At 41.5% G+C, this 19,227-nt stretch overlaps 2 protein-coding genes across 5 annotated transcripts in view; one reads left to right on the top strand and one right to left on the bottom strand.

The window, feature by feature from the left end:
• Positions 1-3,804: 3,804 nt before the first annotated feature.
• mlh1 (mutL homolog 1, colon cancer, nonpolyposis type 2 (E. coli)) lies at positions 3,805-13,080 on the top strand. 2 transcript variants are annotated; one of them, XM_061689837.1, is made up of 19 exons: positions 3,805-4,224; positions 4,311-4,401; positions 7,452-7,550; positions 7,615-7,688; positions 7,760-7,832; positions 7,959-8,050; positions 8,140-8,182; positions 8,273-8,361; positions 8,423-8,535; positions 8,608-8,701; positions 9,547-9,700; positions 10,356-10,666; positions 11,274-11,437; positions 11,678-11,786; positions 11,915-11,978; positions 12,055-12,219; positions 12,297-12,389; positions 12,566-12,745; positions 12,822-13,080. In XM_061689837.1, the coding sequence occupies exons 1-19, from the start codon at positions 4,118-4,120 to the stop codon at positions 12,975-12,977; spliced, it is 2,271 nt and encodes a 756-aa protein (XP_061545821.1). In that variant the 5' UTR covers positions 3,805-4,117; the 3' UTR covers positions 12,978-13,080. The 2 variants fall into 2 exon arrangements, with proteins under 2 accessions (XP_061545821.1, XP_061545822.1); XM_061689838.1 differs by having other exon boundaries at positions 3,806-4,224; positions 12,635-12,745.
• A 772-nt stretch (positions 13,081-13,852) lies between these two features.
• The window catches only part of lrrfip2 (leucine rich repeat (in FLII) interacting protein 2), a 28,260-nt gene continuing 22,885 nt past the window's right edge, over positions 13,853-19,227 (bottom strand). For all 3 annotated transcript variants that reach the window (XM_061689653.1, XM_061689651.1, XM_061689652.1), the window contains 5 exons: positions 16,288-16,420; positions 15,923-16,093; positions 15,766-15,845; positions 15,586-15,690; positions 13,853-14,577 (listed from right to left, as the gene is read on the bottom strand). In XM_061689653.1, coding sequence (XP_061545637.1) covers positions 14,467-14,577; positions 15,586-15,690; positions 15,766-15,845; positions 15,923-16,093; positions 16,288-16,420 — 600 coding nt within the window. In that variant the 3' untranslated portion in view covers positions 13,853-14,466. The remainder of the gene's footprint in view (positions 14,578-15,585; positions 15,691-15,765; positions 15,846-15,922; positions 16,094-16,287; positions 16,421-19,227) is intronic.

Genomic DNA, 19,227 nt, shown 5'->3' with positions numbered 1-19,227 from the left:
AGTGCCTGTCCTTATTAGGGCTGTGGGCGAGCTGGACATTGTCCCAGCTGACTTTGGGCGAGATGCTGGGGTATATCCTACACTGGTCTCCAGCCAATCGCAGCATGTAGACAAACAACCAGTCAAACTCAAGTTCACATCTACGTGCAATTGGGAGTCGCAATTGAACATTTTGGAATGTGGGATGAAGCTGGATTTCATGCAGAAAATCCACACTAGCACAGGAAGAACATGCAAAGTCCACACAGGACGACTGGAGCCGACATTTGAGCCCCAAACTGTCAGACAGACATGCTAACAATGGCAACACTGGGAATCTAATGAGCCAAATTAGCCAGTAATGAAAAACAACAGTGAAATAAACAACCCCCCCCCCCCCCAAAAAAAAACAACACTAGTGATGACTGATTATGCATACCAATTATTACAAACCTAACAATACTGGAAGAGACACTTTGAACATAACTTGATGTCAGTACAATTTTGAAAAAAAAAAAAACAAACACAAAAAAACCCAACAAAATTATTTATGTATTTATTTATTTTTAAACACAAAAAGGTTCATGGAATCAGAGCCCTTGGAGGCCTTTGCCAAGGCTCAACATTTTGTCACGTGTGAATTCAGTGAGTAAAAAAATGCCGGTGGTCTGGGATCTTAATGAGGAAAAACAGGAGGAGGCAAACAAGTTGCATCTTGATCCGATGGGATTTCACAACTGAACATAAATGTGATTTTCCATGTTGCATTTAAATTGCAAAATGTCTATCGTATCCAAATTAAATTGTATTTGACAAAATGGCTTCAAAACCAGCACACATCCAACAATTTCATTCAAATCATACGAGTTTGGACAGAGACATGAAGTTGATCCCATTAGAAATACGTGATAAGTCTTTTTCCCTTATGAGGAATCCAACGCTTTCACATTCATGTAATGTAAACACTGTATAAAGAAATATACAAACAAACTTGACTTGGCATTACAAGAAAACCCTCAAAAGCCAAATATCTTTGAACTTTGCCTCTTCATAAAGGGGAAACACTGGCTCATCTACTATATACATGGTTGTACATGGTGAATGGTATCGTATGTGTATGTCTTTTAAACTGTGACGAGCCAAATGTGTAAACAATTCATTCTTTGATCATGTGAGCCTTTTCTATACCATCCCAAAAACATTTAAGTTTGACTTTCTGTTGTCCACCTTTTTAAGCGTGCGATCATATTAAGTTGCATGCTTCTAAATGCTTGTCATCGCATGTGACGACCCGTCAAAGGTGTGGCCTTTCTACTGCGCACGTACTATAAACCCAAGCACCCACTTTTTAAAAAAAGAAAAAAAAATGACATACCTGTAACTGTTTAAAAAAAAAAAAAAAAAGGGCTTTACACCACCAGTTCTGACCTCTTCCAGACTACCATTTATTTGAGCCTTGTCAAAAATAACTGAACACTAAATTGATGGAGAAATGCTAAGTAATTCACCTTTTCATCATGAAGACTGCCTGATAACATAAACAGTTATATTTAGCAGTGATGGTGACTCCTTTCATTTTACTTGATTTTATTCTATTGTACTGTTTCCTGAGGCCCATCCTGTGACTGCAACCTTTTTCTGGAATGTTCCTTCCTGCACTACGGCAAAGACAAGTTCAGGATGCACATCATTTCCTTCCAACACACATTTGATGCAAAGATACCATCCACACATTTTCTTTACCGTTTGTCCTCACGAGTGTCATGGGTGAGCTGGAGGCTATTCCAGCTGACATTTGGTGAGAGGCTACAGCCAATCTGGGGCACATATGAACAAACAATCATTCACATTTATACCTATGCACAATTTAGGGTCTTCTATTAAATTGACGTGAAACATGAGAGGAAATCAGAGTACCCTGGGGGAAAAAAAGAGGATGTTAACACACGGAAAACATGAAAATTCCACATAGGAGGGCCTGAGCTGAGTTCCAAACCCGAGACCTCCTGACTGTGAAGCCGACAGGCAAACCACTAGGGTACTGTGCTGCTGATGTAAAGATACTACCATCTTAAATCAGGAAACGCATGTTGAAACTTCAGAACAATCAGGCCAATGTAAAGGAGAGCATAATTACGTAATCAGTCAAATGACTTGCAGTACTTACATAATGCTTGTGGCACACATTTTTACTGCAACAAAACCTAACACAAGTGAGCAAGCATAACAAATGAAAGACATTAAATTTGTTACAGTTCCCAATGGTTCCTTTCATAAAAGTGACCTTTCAGGTTATGCCGTGCAATTGCCAGAGGCTAGTTTATTGATGATACTGTAACTAAGGCTGGAAAAGCAGCTCAACAAGTTGCGGATGTGGCGGCCCGTGCCAAGTCGGCACTCAAGTGATCCCCTGGAATGCTTGCACTGTTTCTATAAAATGAAGCAGCGCCTTTGTTGAGGCTGACCTGGAATGAAAGGAAATACATGTAAATGCACTTCAGCTAGGATGTTAATGAGTACTGGTACAGTACAGGTTAATTTTTGCAAATGCAACAGCGCTGTAAAACTGACACGCGTTACTTAGAGCAATTAAACTCTACCTATCCACTCTATAGCCTTTTCCATTCAAGGTACATTTACTATGGTGTTAATAAAGCAATGGAAAATGGGACTAAAATCTATCTTCCACAGAACACGAATGTTAATCATTCATAATCATTGGCTATCATAAAAACAAGAAATGCCACTACTAAGGTTCATTCTGCATGATCTACAGTAAATTCTGTCATGTTTGACTCGTGACTTTCAATGACATTCTTGCTGCTGGACCAAAATTAATTTAGACTGCACAAAATCCCAAAATCTCTGCTTGATCGGATTTTTCAACAGCGCCTCTCCCAGGGGAGCCTCATCACAGTTTCATTCTGATGAGGTCATCCTGCCTGATGACAAAGTTCAGCAAGGAGGAGCTAAGGAGGCTTAGCAGCTAATGTAGCATGCAGGCACACATTATGCAGTACTGTATGGACATAAGTAGTGCCCTTTTAAATTCCTGTTTACATTTATTGTCTAACACGTCATAGTATTACACAACGATCTGACTTATCATTTTAAACTGCACACGTCACATTGGTATTTCATTTCACAGCTTTTCATTGTGCTTAGCTTGAATATTTCATACAGTACAACATTGTATAACATGGTGTAAAATGGACAGAACCAAAAAAAAAAAAAATAATAATCCATGTGCTTGTCAAATACAATAAAAAAAAAATATATATATATATAGTTGGTGTGCGGAGAAGGTAGCCCAACGAAAAAAAACTATGCATAAGTAATCTGTAAAAAATATAAATTTAAAAACCTTTGGTTCAATAAAAAGGTAATACAGTTGTTATTATTTTTTGGGGGGAGGAAGTGTAAAATCGTATATATTAAATGAAGTATTATACATCAACTCATATGAAACACCATTTAGGTAGTGGTGTGAGCATTTTCACGATTCAAGCTACACTGGGAGTGCCGCAGCGTCAGGCAAGACGCAGAACTGACACATTCAACATGGCGGACGCACTAACGTATGCCTGCCAATGGTCAACACGCTCGTTCGTAAAGTCACTAAAAATGGAGCGCGCCATGCCTCTCTGAACACTGCACTCACCGAACCCAGTGAGAGCGTCACACTAGATTTCCGACCGTACCCAAAATTAGCACAAGAAGAAGTGAAACGACACGATGACGTCATTCTAGGGCGAGCAACGACCCCGCCCAATTTTACGCGCGCGCGCAATTGCCTCAAAGATCGTGTGTACAATGACAGATGAACTAAAGCACGTACGACGACACCAAACCAAGACATCCGTCAGCCAATTATACCAAATTAGCCCAAGTCCTTATACCCTAGTAGTATAAATTAAATAAATATACTTATATCTTAACATAAGTAACAGGGACAGGGAAAATACAGCAGAAGTTTTTAGGGCTAGAGTGAGACGTTTTTTTGTGTAATCCTGTTCTCGCTGACAACACGACTTCCGCTTTCCTGTTTGAGGGATTTGTAAACACACAGGTAAAAACAGCATGGTCGCTAGATCGTAGCCCATTGTTAGCCACCTTGAAGCTGAAGCTGCGGAGTATCATGGCGGGAGTCATCCGGAGACTCGACGAGACGGTCGTCAACCGGATAGCTGCGGGAGAGGTTATTCAGCGCCCTGCTAACGCTGTGAAAGAAATGATTGAAAATTGGTAACTGACGCGCACTTAAGCCAGCAGCAAAAGAATGTTTCCCTCCGTCTAAATAAGTGACTGCATCGTGTGTTTAAACGTTGCAGTCTGGATGCGAAGTCCACTAACATCCAGGTGACGGTTAAAGACGGCGGACTGAAGCTGCTCCAGATTCAGGACAACGGCACCGGTATTCGGGTAGGACACCTGGATATATATATATATATATACATATATATATATACACACATATATATATATACATATATATACACACATATACATACATATATATATATATACATACATATATATATATATATATATATATACATATACATATATATATATATATATATATATATACATATATATATACATATATATATATATATATACATATATATATATATATATACATATATATGTATATATGTATATATATATATATATATATATATACATATACATATATATATATATATATATATATATACATATATATATACATATATATATATATATATACATATATATATATATATATATATATATATATATATATATATATATATACATACACATACACATACACACACACACACACACAAGGGCTGAAATAAGATTTAACACGTCACCATTTTGCTCATATATTTCCAAAGGTGCTATTGACATGAACATTTCACCAGATGTTGGGAACAACCCAAGTAATCCAAACATACAAAGAAAGTAGAACAAATAAGCTCAGGAATTAAGTTGTGTGTCGTAATGCGAAATGACACAGGGAAAAAAGTATTGAACATGCCAACTGGTATTTATTTAATACTTTGTACAAAAGTCTTCGTTTGCAATGACAGCTTCAAGACGCCTCCTGTGTGGAGAAACTATTCGCATGCATTGCTCTGGTGTGAGTTTGGCCCATTCCTCCACACAAGCAGTCTTGAAGGTTCCGTGGGCTTCTTTTATGGACCTTGAGTTTCACTTCTTTCTGTAGATTTTCCATTGGATTCAAGTCAGGTGATTGTCTGGGCTATTATAGCAGCTTTATTATATTTTTCTTTGAAACCAATTGAGAGTTTCCTTGGCAGTATGTTTTGCTCATTATTTTGATGAAATGTCCACCCTCGTTTCATTTTCATCATCCCCGTAGATGGCAGCAGATTTTTGTCAAGAATGTCTCGGTACATTTGCCCATTCATCCCTCCTTCAATAATGTGTAATTTACCAGTACCATTTGCTGAAAAGCGGCCCCACGCCTTCATGTTCCCACCTCCAAGCTTCACTGTTGATATGGTGTTTTTAGGGTGATGTGCAGTGCCATTTCTCCTCCAAACGCGGTGTGCATTATGGCATCCAAAAATTTTGCTCTCATCCGACCAGACTACAGTATATTTTACCAGTATGAACTGGCTTGTCCAAATGTTGTTCAGCAAACTTTAAACGAGCTTTGACATGCTTTTTTTTTTTTTTTTTCAGCAATGGGGTCTTGCATGGTGAGCGTGTATACAGACCATTACTCACTGCTTTCCTTGTGCCAACAGTACCTGCTAATTCCAGGTCTTTTTGAAGCTCTCCACAGGTGGTCCTCGGTCTTGGACAACTCTTCTATTATTCTTTGCACTCCTCTGTCAGAAATCTTGCGAGGAGCACCTAATCGAGGCAAATCTATGGTGGTATGATTGGCTTTCCACTTACGTATTATGGCCCCAACCGTGCTCACTGGAACGTTCAGAAATTTAAGATATGCGCTTGCCATCATTATGTTTTGCAATAATTAGTTTGCGATGGTCTTGAGACAGCTCTCTGCTCTTGCCCATCATGAGATGTGTCTTGACTCACACACTGAGGTCAATGAGACCTTTTTGTAGGCCATCAATTAGGACTGAACCAGCTGATATTCATTTGCATTGACAAGGGGCGGGATTGTTGTTCGATTATTGATAGAGTTTAGGTGTTGTCTTGGCTTTCCATGCCTTTATGCACCTCCCTTTCGTCATGTGTTCAATACTTTTTCCCTTTGTCATTTCACATTTTTTACAAACAACTTAATTTCTGAGCTCATTTGTTCTACTTTCTTTGTATGTATGGATGACTTGTTTATTCATTTTCGGACATTCTAAATGTCACAAAGTGGCAAAGTAACCTGAAGGTACAAAGATCTTGCCAAATGGAACAGTAATAACTTATTAAATTGAGCAATCCTCATTTTATTCGTACTATATTTCAGTATTTATTTTTAAATTGTCCAATTCTCATATTCTCAATTGCACTTGATTCTCGGGCATTTAAGCTCAGTGTCATCTCTCTAGCACTCACCTGCGATTTCTACAGAAATTGGATTTAAAACATTCTTATTATTTTTTTAGTTACAGTAAATAATTGCACGAGAAACACCTCAAAGCCATAAATATAACAAAATAAAATGAAAAACAGGAAGTACCGGTACCGCGTGAACTGAGCACGCTCCCTGTGCGACGTATTCTTACGTCGCTGCTCAAACTAGTTGATTGCGTGCTAATTGTAAAGCGAGGAACCCTGTCCTTGAAACTAATACCTTGACGGTGCGCATCACCTTGCCTCGCATGCAGCAAATGACTATGTTTCAAAATATGGCACATATGAATGTACAAGAGTTCCAAAAAATGGATATTTTTTGAAAGATGAATATGCATGTCCGAGGCAAACAAAAGGAAGTAGGCTTTTTATCAGTCAAAACTCCAACATATTCCAACAGATATGTATTTGATAAATGTTCAATATGAGAAGTGTCAACTTTGTGACATAACACGCACCTTATATTGCTCTCGTCTTTATTTTGTTTTCGCCACGCCCAAATCTGCATTCCAGTTGGTAATATTTTCATTGAATTTTCACTGCACACGCTTCTTTGACTGTTCAACGAGCATATTCCAACGCACAAAGGCCTTTTTGTTGCCGGTCAATGTCGTTCCTCACCCTGGAAAAAGAAAAACATTAAACTCACGTTAAACTTGGTTAGTGACACACATCTCGCATCTCATTAAAACTTGAGCGCTTTTGAGCGAGATTTTGCTGTTGTCATACTAAGAAATAATGTCAAAGTTTTGGAAGTGGAATAGGTCCTGCGACTGCTCCTGTCATGTTCATTGGTCAGTGTCTCTTGTCACACAGCACTCAAGAGGCTAATGCAGTACTAACCCAATTGTTGATGTGAAGCGCTGACTGCTCCCTACAAGGCTCTGACCAAGACATCTTTATTTGTGATACAGAGAGAAGACATGGAAATAGTTTGCGAGCGTTTTACCACAAGCAAGCTACAGACATTCGAGGACCTCTCTGCCATTGCGACCTATGGCTTCAGAGGAGAAGTAAGTGCTGACACTAAATATTACATATAAACACAAGACACATCCACCTGGTGTCTGTTTGCAGGCCCTGGCCAGCATAAGCCACGTTGCCCATGTAACCGTAACGACAAAGACAGCAGACGCCAAATGCGCTTACAGGTATGGTCCCGTGTAAAATTGGTTTCACAATGTGGGAAATGGATGACATTCCTGCCTCTGATATCTTGCAGAGGCAACTACAGCGATGGTAAACTCAAAGGCCCACCAAAACCCTGTGCTGGAAACCAGGGAACACAAATACTGGTGAGTTGCGCACTACTACATCCGTCCATCCATTTTTCTATGGCACTTGTCCATGGAGCCCGACTTTGGGCGATGTTGCGCTCTCTGAGTAGAAGTGGACTAATAGTTTGTTCCCTCTGTGCACAGGCAGAGGATCTCTTCTACAATGTGTCCACCAGGAGGAAAGCTTTAAAAAGCCCCAGCGATGAGTACGCCAGGATTGTAGAGGTGGTGAGCAGGTGCTGTCGTGACCACTGGTCTTCTAATCAGAGAGTTACTTCTTTTTTTTTTGTGTGTGTGTATTCAATGACTTAGTTATGTTTTGTAGGTATGCCATACACAATTCTGGGAAAAGCTTCTCTGTCAAGAAGGTGAGATAACAAATCGGTAATAACGAAAGGGAAGAATTCAAATTCAAAGTTTTCTCTTCATAAATCTTCACCCTCGCTGTCCTCGTCCAGCAAGGAGAGACGGTAGCAGATGTGAGGACTTTACCCAATGCGTCAGTGGTGGATAATATTCGAGGAATCTTTGGCAATGCAGTCAGCAGGTAGTCGTCAATCGATTTTCACTTTATCACCGTGCTGCTGACAATTTGGGGGTGTTCCCAGGGAGCTGATCGAGGTCTGCAGCGAGGACCAGAAGCTCGCCTTTAAGATGAAGGGCTACATCTCCAACGCGAACTACTCCGTCAAGAAATGCATCATGGTCCTCTTCATCAACCGTAAGTACGAGAAGAAGTGTCTTTCACTGATAAAAGAATTATTGGGATGAAATGGCGCTCGTGATCTTTCAGACCGTCTGGTGGAGTCGAGTGGGCTGAAAAAAGCAGTGGAGACAGTTTATGCGGCGTACCTTCCCAAGAACACACACCCTTTCCTTTATCTCAGGTAATGAATGGCATGTTTTAAACGAGATATGTTATGCATCTTTGTCACAATTTCAAACCGTTCCCAGCAGACTTAATAAATGTCTCTGACATTCATCTGTCCAAGTAGTCAAAGGATAAATAATTATAGTACACTGAACATCCACGTTACAATACTTTTTTTTAGGGGGGTTGGTGTTCATTACCATCCGACCAGTAGTGGAGCTACACCATGCGATGAAGCAAGCGGCTACTCAGTGTGGCCAACTTATATATAACTTATATTTAGCGACCTTTGCGACCTCCCAAAAGCAGCGAGCAACAAATGAATACAGTAGACTTTTGGGGGGTTTTGTTGGAGAATTCTGTAGTCTCTGAGATGTTCGGGAGATGTTGTTCCCCAAATGAATGACGCTTGTGCGAAGCCACCACTGGCCAAAAATTGAGTTAAAGTAATTTTTGTGTTTTGTCTTCATTTGGGGTTATTCAGTTATTCTACTAAATGGTAGGAGCTACGTGGCCACTCCCATTTAATGAGTTTAACTTTGATTGGTTGATTCTGAACACAGCCACATTCCAGTCATAAGAGGGTGGTGCACACTTGTCCAACCATGTTATCATAGTTCATTTTTAACCTCCCCTTTCTAAAAGATTTATTTATTTATGGTTATTTTTCAATTGACCAATTAATTGTACAGGTTACAGGTCACATTAATGGTGGAAAATGTTTTGAAATGATTCTCGTTTAAAAAAAAAAAAGGATTATTATTATTTTTTAAGGCATGTGAACAGGGGTGTGTAGACTTCTTATATCCACGGCACATGAATGATCTCCACTGTGCTTTTTGTTTGACTTGATCTCTGCAGTTTAGAGATCGCCCCTCAGAATGTAGACGTGAACGTGCACCCCACGAAGCACGAGGTGCATTTCCTGCACGAGGACAGCATCATCGAGAGCGTTCAGAAGCACGTTGAGGGCAAACTGCTGGGCTCCAACTCCTCACGCACATACTTCACTCAGGTACTTACTGGATGTGTGTCAGCGTCTGTTTCGGCATGAGGTAATTGAGCTCCCCCGCTGTCTCCGCAGGGCAGAACCTACTCTCTATAATGTATTTGCTTTAGTAAGAGACCAAATTGTCGTCAGTCATCCATCCATTCATGCTCTATAGCACTTGTCCTCATTAGGGTCTCGGGTGAGCAAGAGTCGATCCCAGCTGACTTTGGGTGAAAGGCGGGGTACTGTTGTGTTTGAATGCATTTTTGACAGATATTCTGTTTATTACCATCATCAAAAAATAAAGTGAAATTGAAATTTAACTGGGCAAATTTACAAATTCAGCATGGGATTAAGTAATTATTTCCCCCTCTGCATTTATATAAATCACACTGAATAGCTTTTGTGTATGAAATGTTCTTCTATATTAGCTGGATAACATAATTGTCCAAATCATTCTGAACATTTTTGGAAAACGAAAAAAAACACAACAACTTCAACGAAGAAGAAAGAAGAAGTCCAGTTGAACCCCACCCGCCCATAATTTTAAGCAAGCACATTGGTATTTTTTATTGATATTGTGACAGTAAGTTAAAAAATGACATACTGGCAATTATGTTACAGTATTAGGTTGACTCTATATAGAGGAATAAACTTGCCTTGCGTTGCGTTTGTGCAGACGTTGCTGCCCGGGCTGTCTGCGTGTGGTGGAGGTGAGGTCAAGTCGACGAGCGGCGCGTCCGAGTCTGCCGAGCGCGTCTACGCGCATCAGATGGTGAGGACCGACTGTCGTGCTCAGAAGCTGGACGCTTTCCTCCAGTCAAAGGAGAAGCTGCTTCCTGAGCCCGAACCCGCCGGGCCGAGCCGCGCAGATTCCGAGGCCAAAACCGTCGAGCCGGATGACGTCGACATGCTGGAGGCCCTGAACCAGATGGAGGCAGAGCCGCCGAAAACTGAGGAGCGGAACGACAGAGTGCCTGAGGTCCAAAGGTGACTCCTGCTGTGTATTTGAGAATTGTGCTTTTTAGATTTAAAAAGGAAAAGGGATTCAAATTGTAAGAGTAACACACGGTGAACAAAAAAAATCCACAAAATATATGATTAGACTCGAGATGTAAAACTTTAAAACTTTAGTTTTTTCTTTTAATATCGTCTCTCTTGCAGCATGATGTACTACTGTTAGCATGTTGTCCTCACAGTTCTGAGATTCGGGGTTCGAATCTCTCTCACACTTCCTGGGTGTAGTTTTCATATTCCAAAAGATGCATGTTAGGTTAATTTCAGAATCTAAATTCACCATAAATACTTGTTAATGTGAGTGTGGCTGTTTATCAATATGGGTGCCCTGTGATTGGTTCGTGACCAGTCCAGGGTGTATCCCCTGCCTCTTACCCAAAGTCAACTGGGATTAGGATCCATTTTACTGGCACCCTAATGAGGACAAGTGCCATAGAAAATGGATGGATGACGTTGAACGCTTCGCTGCTACTTTGTAGAGTTGGCTGTAATATGAGTAGCTTTCTACCGCCGCCACCTGCCCTAAATAATTTCTGCATGAACCTGAACAAAGTGGTAAAATGCATGTTTTATATGCCAGGAAACGTCCCAGGAAAGAGCAGCAGGAGGAGCAGCAGCAGCAGCAGGAGACGGAAGATGGACGAGAGCAGGACCTGACGGCCGCAGACACGCCCAAGAGACGAGTCATCAAACTAAACAGCGTCAAAGAGCTGAGAAGCGAGATTAGCGACAACGCACACAAAGGTACAAACTAGCTACAGTGAACCCCCGCCTCATTCGCGGTTCGGTATTCGCAAATTAACCTATTCGCATTCTTACTGTGGAACCTATCCTCAACTGTTTTAATGAAAAAGGAACCTATTCAGATTTTTGTCATCTTTTTTTATAGCTTTTTATTTCCTTCTTGTCACATCTACTTTGCTCTCTGTGATGATCTTTCTTCAGCTGAGACAATATTAATTGCTCCTCTTTATGTGCCTTCAGGTCTTCAGGAGATGCTGCAGAATCACTCATTTGTGGGCTGCGTCAACCCTCAGTGGACTCTGATCCAGCATCACACCAAACTCTACCTGCTCAACACCACAACACTCAGGTCTCTCGCTCTCTCTCTCTCTCTCTCTCTCTCTCTCTCTCTCTCTCTCTCTCACACACACACACGCATAGCTTGCAAACCTTTAAAAAAACAATTTTGTTAACTTGTTGTTGTCATCCTTGCCGCAGCCAGGAACTCTTCTACCAAGTCCTCATCTATGACTTTGGGAACTTTGGTGTACTCAGATTATCTGTAAGTAGAAAGTTGACCAGACTGTGAAAATGTTTTTTTTTTTTTTTTTTTTAAACTGGCCTTTGCGGGATTCTAGACACCGGCTCCCATTTACGAGCTGGCCATGTTGGCTCTGGACTCTGAGGAGAGTGGCTGGACTGAAGAGGATGGACCCAAAGAAGGCTTGGCTCAGTACATTGTGGACTTCTTGAAGAAGAAAGCAGAGATGCTGGAGGACTATTTTTCCATAGAGATCGATCAGGTTGTGGTTAATTTACTTAACTTTACCACGCGTTTCTTGTGATTTACTCATGCTGTGACAACCAATCTGCACCGCAGGAGGGCAATTTAAAAGGACTACCCTTATTGCTTGACAAGTACACGCCTGTCATGGAAGGTCTGCCCATGTTCATCCTCCGCCTGGCAACAGAGGTAGGTGATGGCCTAGAACAGGGTTTCCCAACGTTTACTGAGCCAAGGCACATATTTTACATGAGAAAAAGTCTCACGGCACAACAAAATGTAACATAAAGTGCATATAAATATGATGATATAGTCTCAATTTACTTAATTTCCCCTGGCACACCTGATATCTCATGGGACACTAGTGGAGATTCATTGGGCTTGTCGTTGACGCTCACGACAGCACCTTCAGGCTTTTGCTTGGCGTCATGCAGGTGAACTGGGACAACGAAAAAGAATGCTTCCGAGAGTTCAGCAAAGAGTGCAGCATGTTCTACTCCATAAGGAAGCAATACATCCTCGAGGCAGAGTCCAGAGAGGGGCAGGTCAGAGGACACGAGATGTTTGTCAACACGTGTCGCTTAAAGGCCGTCATTGATTCGTGTTTTTTGGTCACGTCAGGACGCAGAGCTGAACCCGTGGCGATGGAACGTTGAACACATCCTGTGCAAGGCTTTCCGTTCGCTCATCAGTCCTCCCAAACACATCAGTGAGGACGGCACAGTGCTGCAGATCGCCAACTTACCGGATCTCTACAAAGTGTTTGAGAGGTGTTAGATGACCAGTAAATCACGAAGCCATCAACCTCACATGCTGCTCCTTTTTACTTTGTGTGGTTTTTTTTATGCTCTCATTAAACTCCTTTGTACGTTTGTCTCAAGGGTCTGGAGATGACTTTCAAGCAAACACTATGGAAAGCTGTTTGTGAACATTTATTCGATAATTAGGTTTGTCTTTGTACTAGTACGCTCTTTGGCTTCACCATTATGAAAATTCAGCGCTCGAGTAGAATGACTGTTTTACTAATAGTGCCCCCCCCACCCCCCTCTCCCCACTATTCGTACCACTTTTGGCCGACTAGGACACATTTAAACCTTAACATTAAACTTCTGTGCTACACTAGTAACACTACTAGGCCCTATTAGTAGGTATGTGTCACACACTAGTGACCCATGGACCCTACAAGTGGCACCAAAATGCCCAGTAATAGTTTAGCCTCTTTAGTAATGTAGTTGTCCTACTAGTGTGCAGAAATGTCATACGGTAGTAGAACAAAATGTTACTCGTGAGACTACTACCGGTACTACTACTAGGTTTTTTGAGTCAGTCAACAACACCTAAAATACATTACTACACGTCACTTACCACATCAACATTCCCCACCCTAACAGTCAAAAGCAGAGTGAATGGAATTTAAGCCTTCACTTCTGGTTTGTAATGCCAGTATAAGTATGGAAAGTCATGGGCTGTTCCTAAGTTTCCACTGAGGGGGGGGGGGGGGGGGGGGGGGGGGGGGGGGGGGGGGGGGGGAACTGGATGGATTTCCATGAACCTACACCCTAGGCAAAGGCATTCCAAACTACTGAAAAAGCAACAGACCTAAGAATAAAGATGTATAATACAAAGACTATTTTGAAATAAAATACAAACTGTTTACACAATTCAATTTATTTTCAAGAAATCTTTTAAATATTTGACAAAAAAGTGAAGGAAACTGCAGCAGTTGGCTGGCTATATTTTCCATCTGCACCTCTTTAAATACATATTGTACCACCAGTTAAAAGCATTATTGTTTGATGGAGAAGGCACTTGACTTGTGTGAGGGAAGCTGGAAGGTGCAGGGCCAGAGCAGCTGTGACAGTACTTTAAAAGCATCATGATACTCATTCAGGCAACTTAGTCAATACAAAAAAAAAAAAAAAAAAAAAAAGAACAGCCAAGCACCCAGCCAGTATGAACTTAAATCATGTGAATAAAATGTAGAACAAAGATGAAAATGGAAATTTCCTCACATTTATCTCCCATTAATGTTATATTCTATTACATTTGAGTCCTGGTAAATGCCGGCCCGGACAAACCAAAACCTTTGGTTTGCAAAGAAATGCAGCTCTGCTCGTTATTTTGTCCAGCGTGGAGTTGAGTTTTTTTTTTTTTGGTGAGCTACACGTGTTGAAGTGTTAGAGCTTGGAGAGCACACGTGCTCTGGGCGCTGGATGGGAGTCGGCGGTGCGACTTTAAGGGCTTCTCTGGTGATGCAGACTTTGCCTCACTGCTGGGAGAGGAGAGCGTTCCTGTTGGCCTTCATCTTTTCCAGCCGCTTTACGAGGTGGTTGTTTGTCATCTCCATCTCTTCCATCTTGTCCAGTGCTGTGCGTAGCTGCCAGGCAACAACGTAGGGGATTACATACGCCGTGCTTGTGATTCTCACCAAATTGACAATTTTAATCGATCTATGACAGGTTACATTGTGTACAGCAGTGATTCACAAAGTAGTATGCGGGCTCACTCTAGTAGTTTGCAAAAGAATCACTGAATTACAGTGGGTACGGAAAGTATTCAGACCCCCTTAAAATTTTCACTCTGTCATATTGCAGCCATTTGCTAAAATCAGTTAAGGTTGCAAACGAAGGAAAGATGAATGCGGCCAACTACAGAGAGATCCTGGACGAAAACCTTCTCCAGAGTGCTCAGGACCTCAGACTGGGCCGAAGGTTCACCTTCCAACAAGACAATGACCCTAAGCACACAGCTAAAATAACAAAGGCGTGGCTTCAGAACAACTCCGTGACTGTTCTTGAATGGCCCAGCCAGAGCCCTGACTTAAACCCAATTGATCTCTGGAGAGACCTGAAAATGGCTGTCCCCCAACGTTCACCATACAACCTGACAGAACTGTAGCGGATCTGCAAGGAGGAATGGTAGAGGATCCCCAAATCTAGGTGTGAAAAACCTGTTGCATCATTCCCCAAAAGACTCATGGCTGTATTAGCTCAAAAGGGTGCTTCTACTAAATACTGAGGAAAGGGTCTGAATACTTATGGCTGCACGATATTTCAGTTTTTCTCTCTTAATAAATCTACAAAAAATTAAACAGTTCTGAAGGTTTTGAAAGCTGAGCTCAAGACCACGAACATGATCTTTGTGCAGGTCCTTGCGCCTATTAGTGTCATATAAAATATCCATCCATCCATTTTCCACACTGCTTATCCTCACTAGGGTCACGAGCATGCGGGAGCCTATCCCAGCTATCTTTGGGCGAGAGGTGGGGTACACCCTGAACTGGTCGCCAGCCAATCGCAATGCACGTTATCAGCTGCTGTATGTTGTTGCTGGTTTAATTTTCTCTGACTGTCCTTCCCTATTAAGTCAAACAGTTTGGCTTTACCTCTCTCTGGAGTTTGCGCTTCTCTGCTTTAAGCTCATCTTCTATTTTCTCAGCGTTGTCTGCGGAAGTCTTGTACCTCGAGACTTGTCCTTCAAGTCTGTTTATCTGAAGCAAGTAGACAAGGAAACAATTAGGGTATTTCCACATTTCTGAAGCATTTAACGAGCAAGCCGCACTTACATTTTGTTCCATTGTACCCATTTCTTGTTCTGTCTTTGAAAGCTTGAATTTGTATTCACTAATCTGTCTGTTGGCATCTCCTGAAGATGAGAAGAGTTTTGAAATGAATAAACATGAGTTTGATGAAAGTAGATCAATAACAAGACGGTCAACTTACTCTGCATCTCAATGACGTGTAGGTCGGTACCGTTCTCCATCTTTTCGCCATCTGTGAACACACTGTCCACCTTTGAGTGCCTCTGTCGCTCCTCCTCCAACTGATTCTTCAACTTCCTGATCTGAGTCAACAGCTCCTCCTTCTCATCAGCTAACTTCAGTAGCCTGACATCTATTGAGCAGAACGAAAATGAGACTCGCCGCGATCAGTTTTGAAGCTTAATTATAATAGCAGAATTTACACCCAAGCTAACTCAAACGTCACTTGAACTGTGCCATGCTATCGTACTACCTCATTTACTTTGGGGGAACAGAAACATCAATGCCCTTCTGCTTTGTCATTAAAGAACCATTTGTAGGACTCACCAAGCGGACCCTCTCCTGCAGATTCTAGTACCTGGGCGGCTTCTTGCGAGACCACAGTGATCCCCGAAGACACGGGCTCGTGGTTGATATCGCCGTTTGTTGCACCATCTGGGATGATGACGAGCCCATGTGTCTGTCAGGCGATAAAGCGAGTGTGATTGAGGCCACTTATCTACTATCTGGTGACACCCTAACCACCATTCTGGGCCCAACTACACCCCAACAGCTGGCTCTCATGGACTCTCAATGGACTGAGTAGTGATACCAGACATACTACAATAATTTTTAATAAGGAAAATAACATTCTATAACATTGTACTATAGGGAGCGTATAATACAGTCATGCAGACACAAACTACTTTAAGTGCCTCAGTATATTAGACATTTTTCACATAGAATAAAAAATGTATCTTCACTGTTGGACGGGAACCTCCTATGTCCAGATTTGATCAATGTCATATTTTTCACAAATTGATACTATTGGTCAGTCCCCACGTGGGCCTGTTATTTTTCCAAAATAGTGACCAATCTAAAGTGTTGAAAACGGCTTGCTCTTTTTGACGATGCAATGTTAATGGCTTTCTGAAAAGTGAGGTTTTGGAGATGCGAGGATTCTGCTCGACGCCAGCCCTATGCCTGTAAGTGTTGTTATATTGTCTGCGTGTGGCACTGCACTGTCTGTGTTCAAATATCCGTTGCTTAAAGCGTAACACCGCCACATAAATGCTATTTATTATAGCCTATGTTGTTTCCCATTATGTGTTAGCATTAAGCTAGTGGACTTCAAGATAAAGTTAGATGGCTGTTTTCAATACTCAACGTGTAATTTTCTTTTTAGTTTGACAGTAAACTTCAACTGGGAGGGGCATTAAACAGTTTGAAGCCTTTTTTTTGAATAATTGTGCACCATCTGTCAAACTACTGCTTGTTGTGGAGTTGAGTTTACTGGCACCATACAGCGCTGATATCTCAAATATTTACTTGCAAATAAAAGCAAAAAACAACAAAACAAAACAAAACAAAAAACATCAGCTTTTTCAACTTTTCAGGCCCTGTCAGTGACTATTTTCTTAAGAAATTGTGACTAGCGAGTTTAATTCCCACTAAGAAACAGACCGTGAGTGGAGCAATTCACATTGTTTTGTGTAAAAGAATGGAGTGGAGCCCGGTGGAAACGCAATCAAACTGAACATTGCTCTTTTATACGTTGCAAAAGCAGTGATTGATTTATTGACATTTAAGTAACTTTTGACCTTAAGTATATGCTTTCAAGCTGCAAATATTTGGCGAGATAGCCTTGCCCCACCTTTACATGAGAAAATAACGTGATGGGCAACAAAATAACGCGATAGGCAACAAAAATATGCACTAGTCGAGCCATGGAGTTTGACAGCCCTTACTCGGCAAAACTGTTAAACATTTCAAACGTTAATTTAGTCAGTATTATTTTATCTACAGGTTTTGACAGTAGGAACATTTTCACAAGCGGAAGCACTTACTTTCATGGGCATGGAGTTTGACAGCTTATTATATTATGTACAATTATGTAAAAAAAATGTGTTGTTGTATACTGAAGACACTTGGACGACTGTAGGAGATGAAGAAAGACCTGTGTGTTTGCTGTGTCTAAAAATGCTGGCACCGGACAGCATGAAACCAAATAAATTAAGGCACCACTTGAAGACATTACAGCCCAGTCACGCTGATAAGTCGCTGGGTTTTTTTTCAGCGAAAACGTGCCGACTATTGCCAACAATCATCCCGCTTTTTGAATGCTACTTCAGTAAACCAGCGAGCACTGTTAGTATCATATAAGGTGGCGTACCAAATTGCTCAGTGCAAAAAAAAAAAAGAAACACAATAGCAGAGGAGCTGATACTTCTTGCAGCATAAGACATAGTCTCTGTCATGCTGGATGACACAAGTGCTGCAAAAATAAATGGTAATAACGATACAATGTTATGCACACAGGTGTACTAATGACAATGACATTATGTAGAGGTGTACTAATGACAATTTTATAGACAAATGATTCTATTTATAGTCGCGGGGGGGCGCAAAATGTTTTCTTCTTCCTTTGGGCGTAACAGAAAATAATTGAGAAGCACTGCAGTACATGTGCATTTATTTTTGAGACAAACATAATGCATAGGTTGATTGAAGACTCCAAATTGCCCGTAGGTGTGAATGTGAGTGCAAATGGTTGTTTGTTTCTATGTGCCCTGAGATTGGCTGGCGACCGGTTCAGGGTGTACCCCGCCTCCCGCCCGAAGATCGATCGGATAGGCTCCAGCAGCCTGCGCACCTAGTGAGGATAAGCGGTAAAGAAAATGGATGGATGGATGGACAAACATAATGCAGTTTTAAGAATCACACTCTCCCTTTATCCACTAGGCGGCAGTGTTGCTGTGTCCGTTGATGACTTGATTCCAAGTCATTTCTATGGGAATCCAACAGTCTATGGTCCGACCCCGCTGAAATCCCCAATAAATTTAGCATGGCTGAACAAGGTGGACAACCAGCAGCCCCATCATTAGTAAGTAAAATATAAAGAAATCACCTTATTCATCTGTCAGCAAGTTAAAAAACAGCTTATTATTACAGTGTTTAAATAATAACAGTGGCTCGTTCTCAAACACAGACACACACACATATACAGGAAGTCCTCGATTTACGAACGAGTTCCGTTCCTACGCTGGCGACGTAACACGAATTTCCACGTATGTCGGATTTCACCGTTAAAGTCGAAATTTACGGCGAAATACTTCTGTTACGGGTACTGTCCCACTTGTTTGTGACAGCAAGCTCAATGTGCTAGGGCGTGTGCGTCAGTGTGTGAGTGAGACGGGACTGCGCAGGCGTTGTCCGGCGGGACTGTGAAGGAAGAAGGAGTACGTGCCGGTGCGAGTGTGTACAGTAGCAAGTGTAGTGACAGCGACC

Source organism: Phycodurus eques, chromosome 11 (assembly GCF_024500275.1).
Source record: "Phycodurus eques isolate BA_2022a chromosome 11, UOR_Pequ_1.1, whole genome shotgun sequence".
Taxonomy (NCBI): Eukaryota; Metazoa; Chordata; class Actinopteri; order Syngnathiformes; family Syngnathidae; genus Phycodurus; species Phycodurus eques.
The sequence above is the reverse complement of the archived record's forward strand: the minus strand, read 5'-3'. Positions and strand labels throughout refer to the sequence as shown.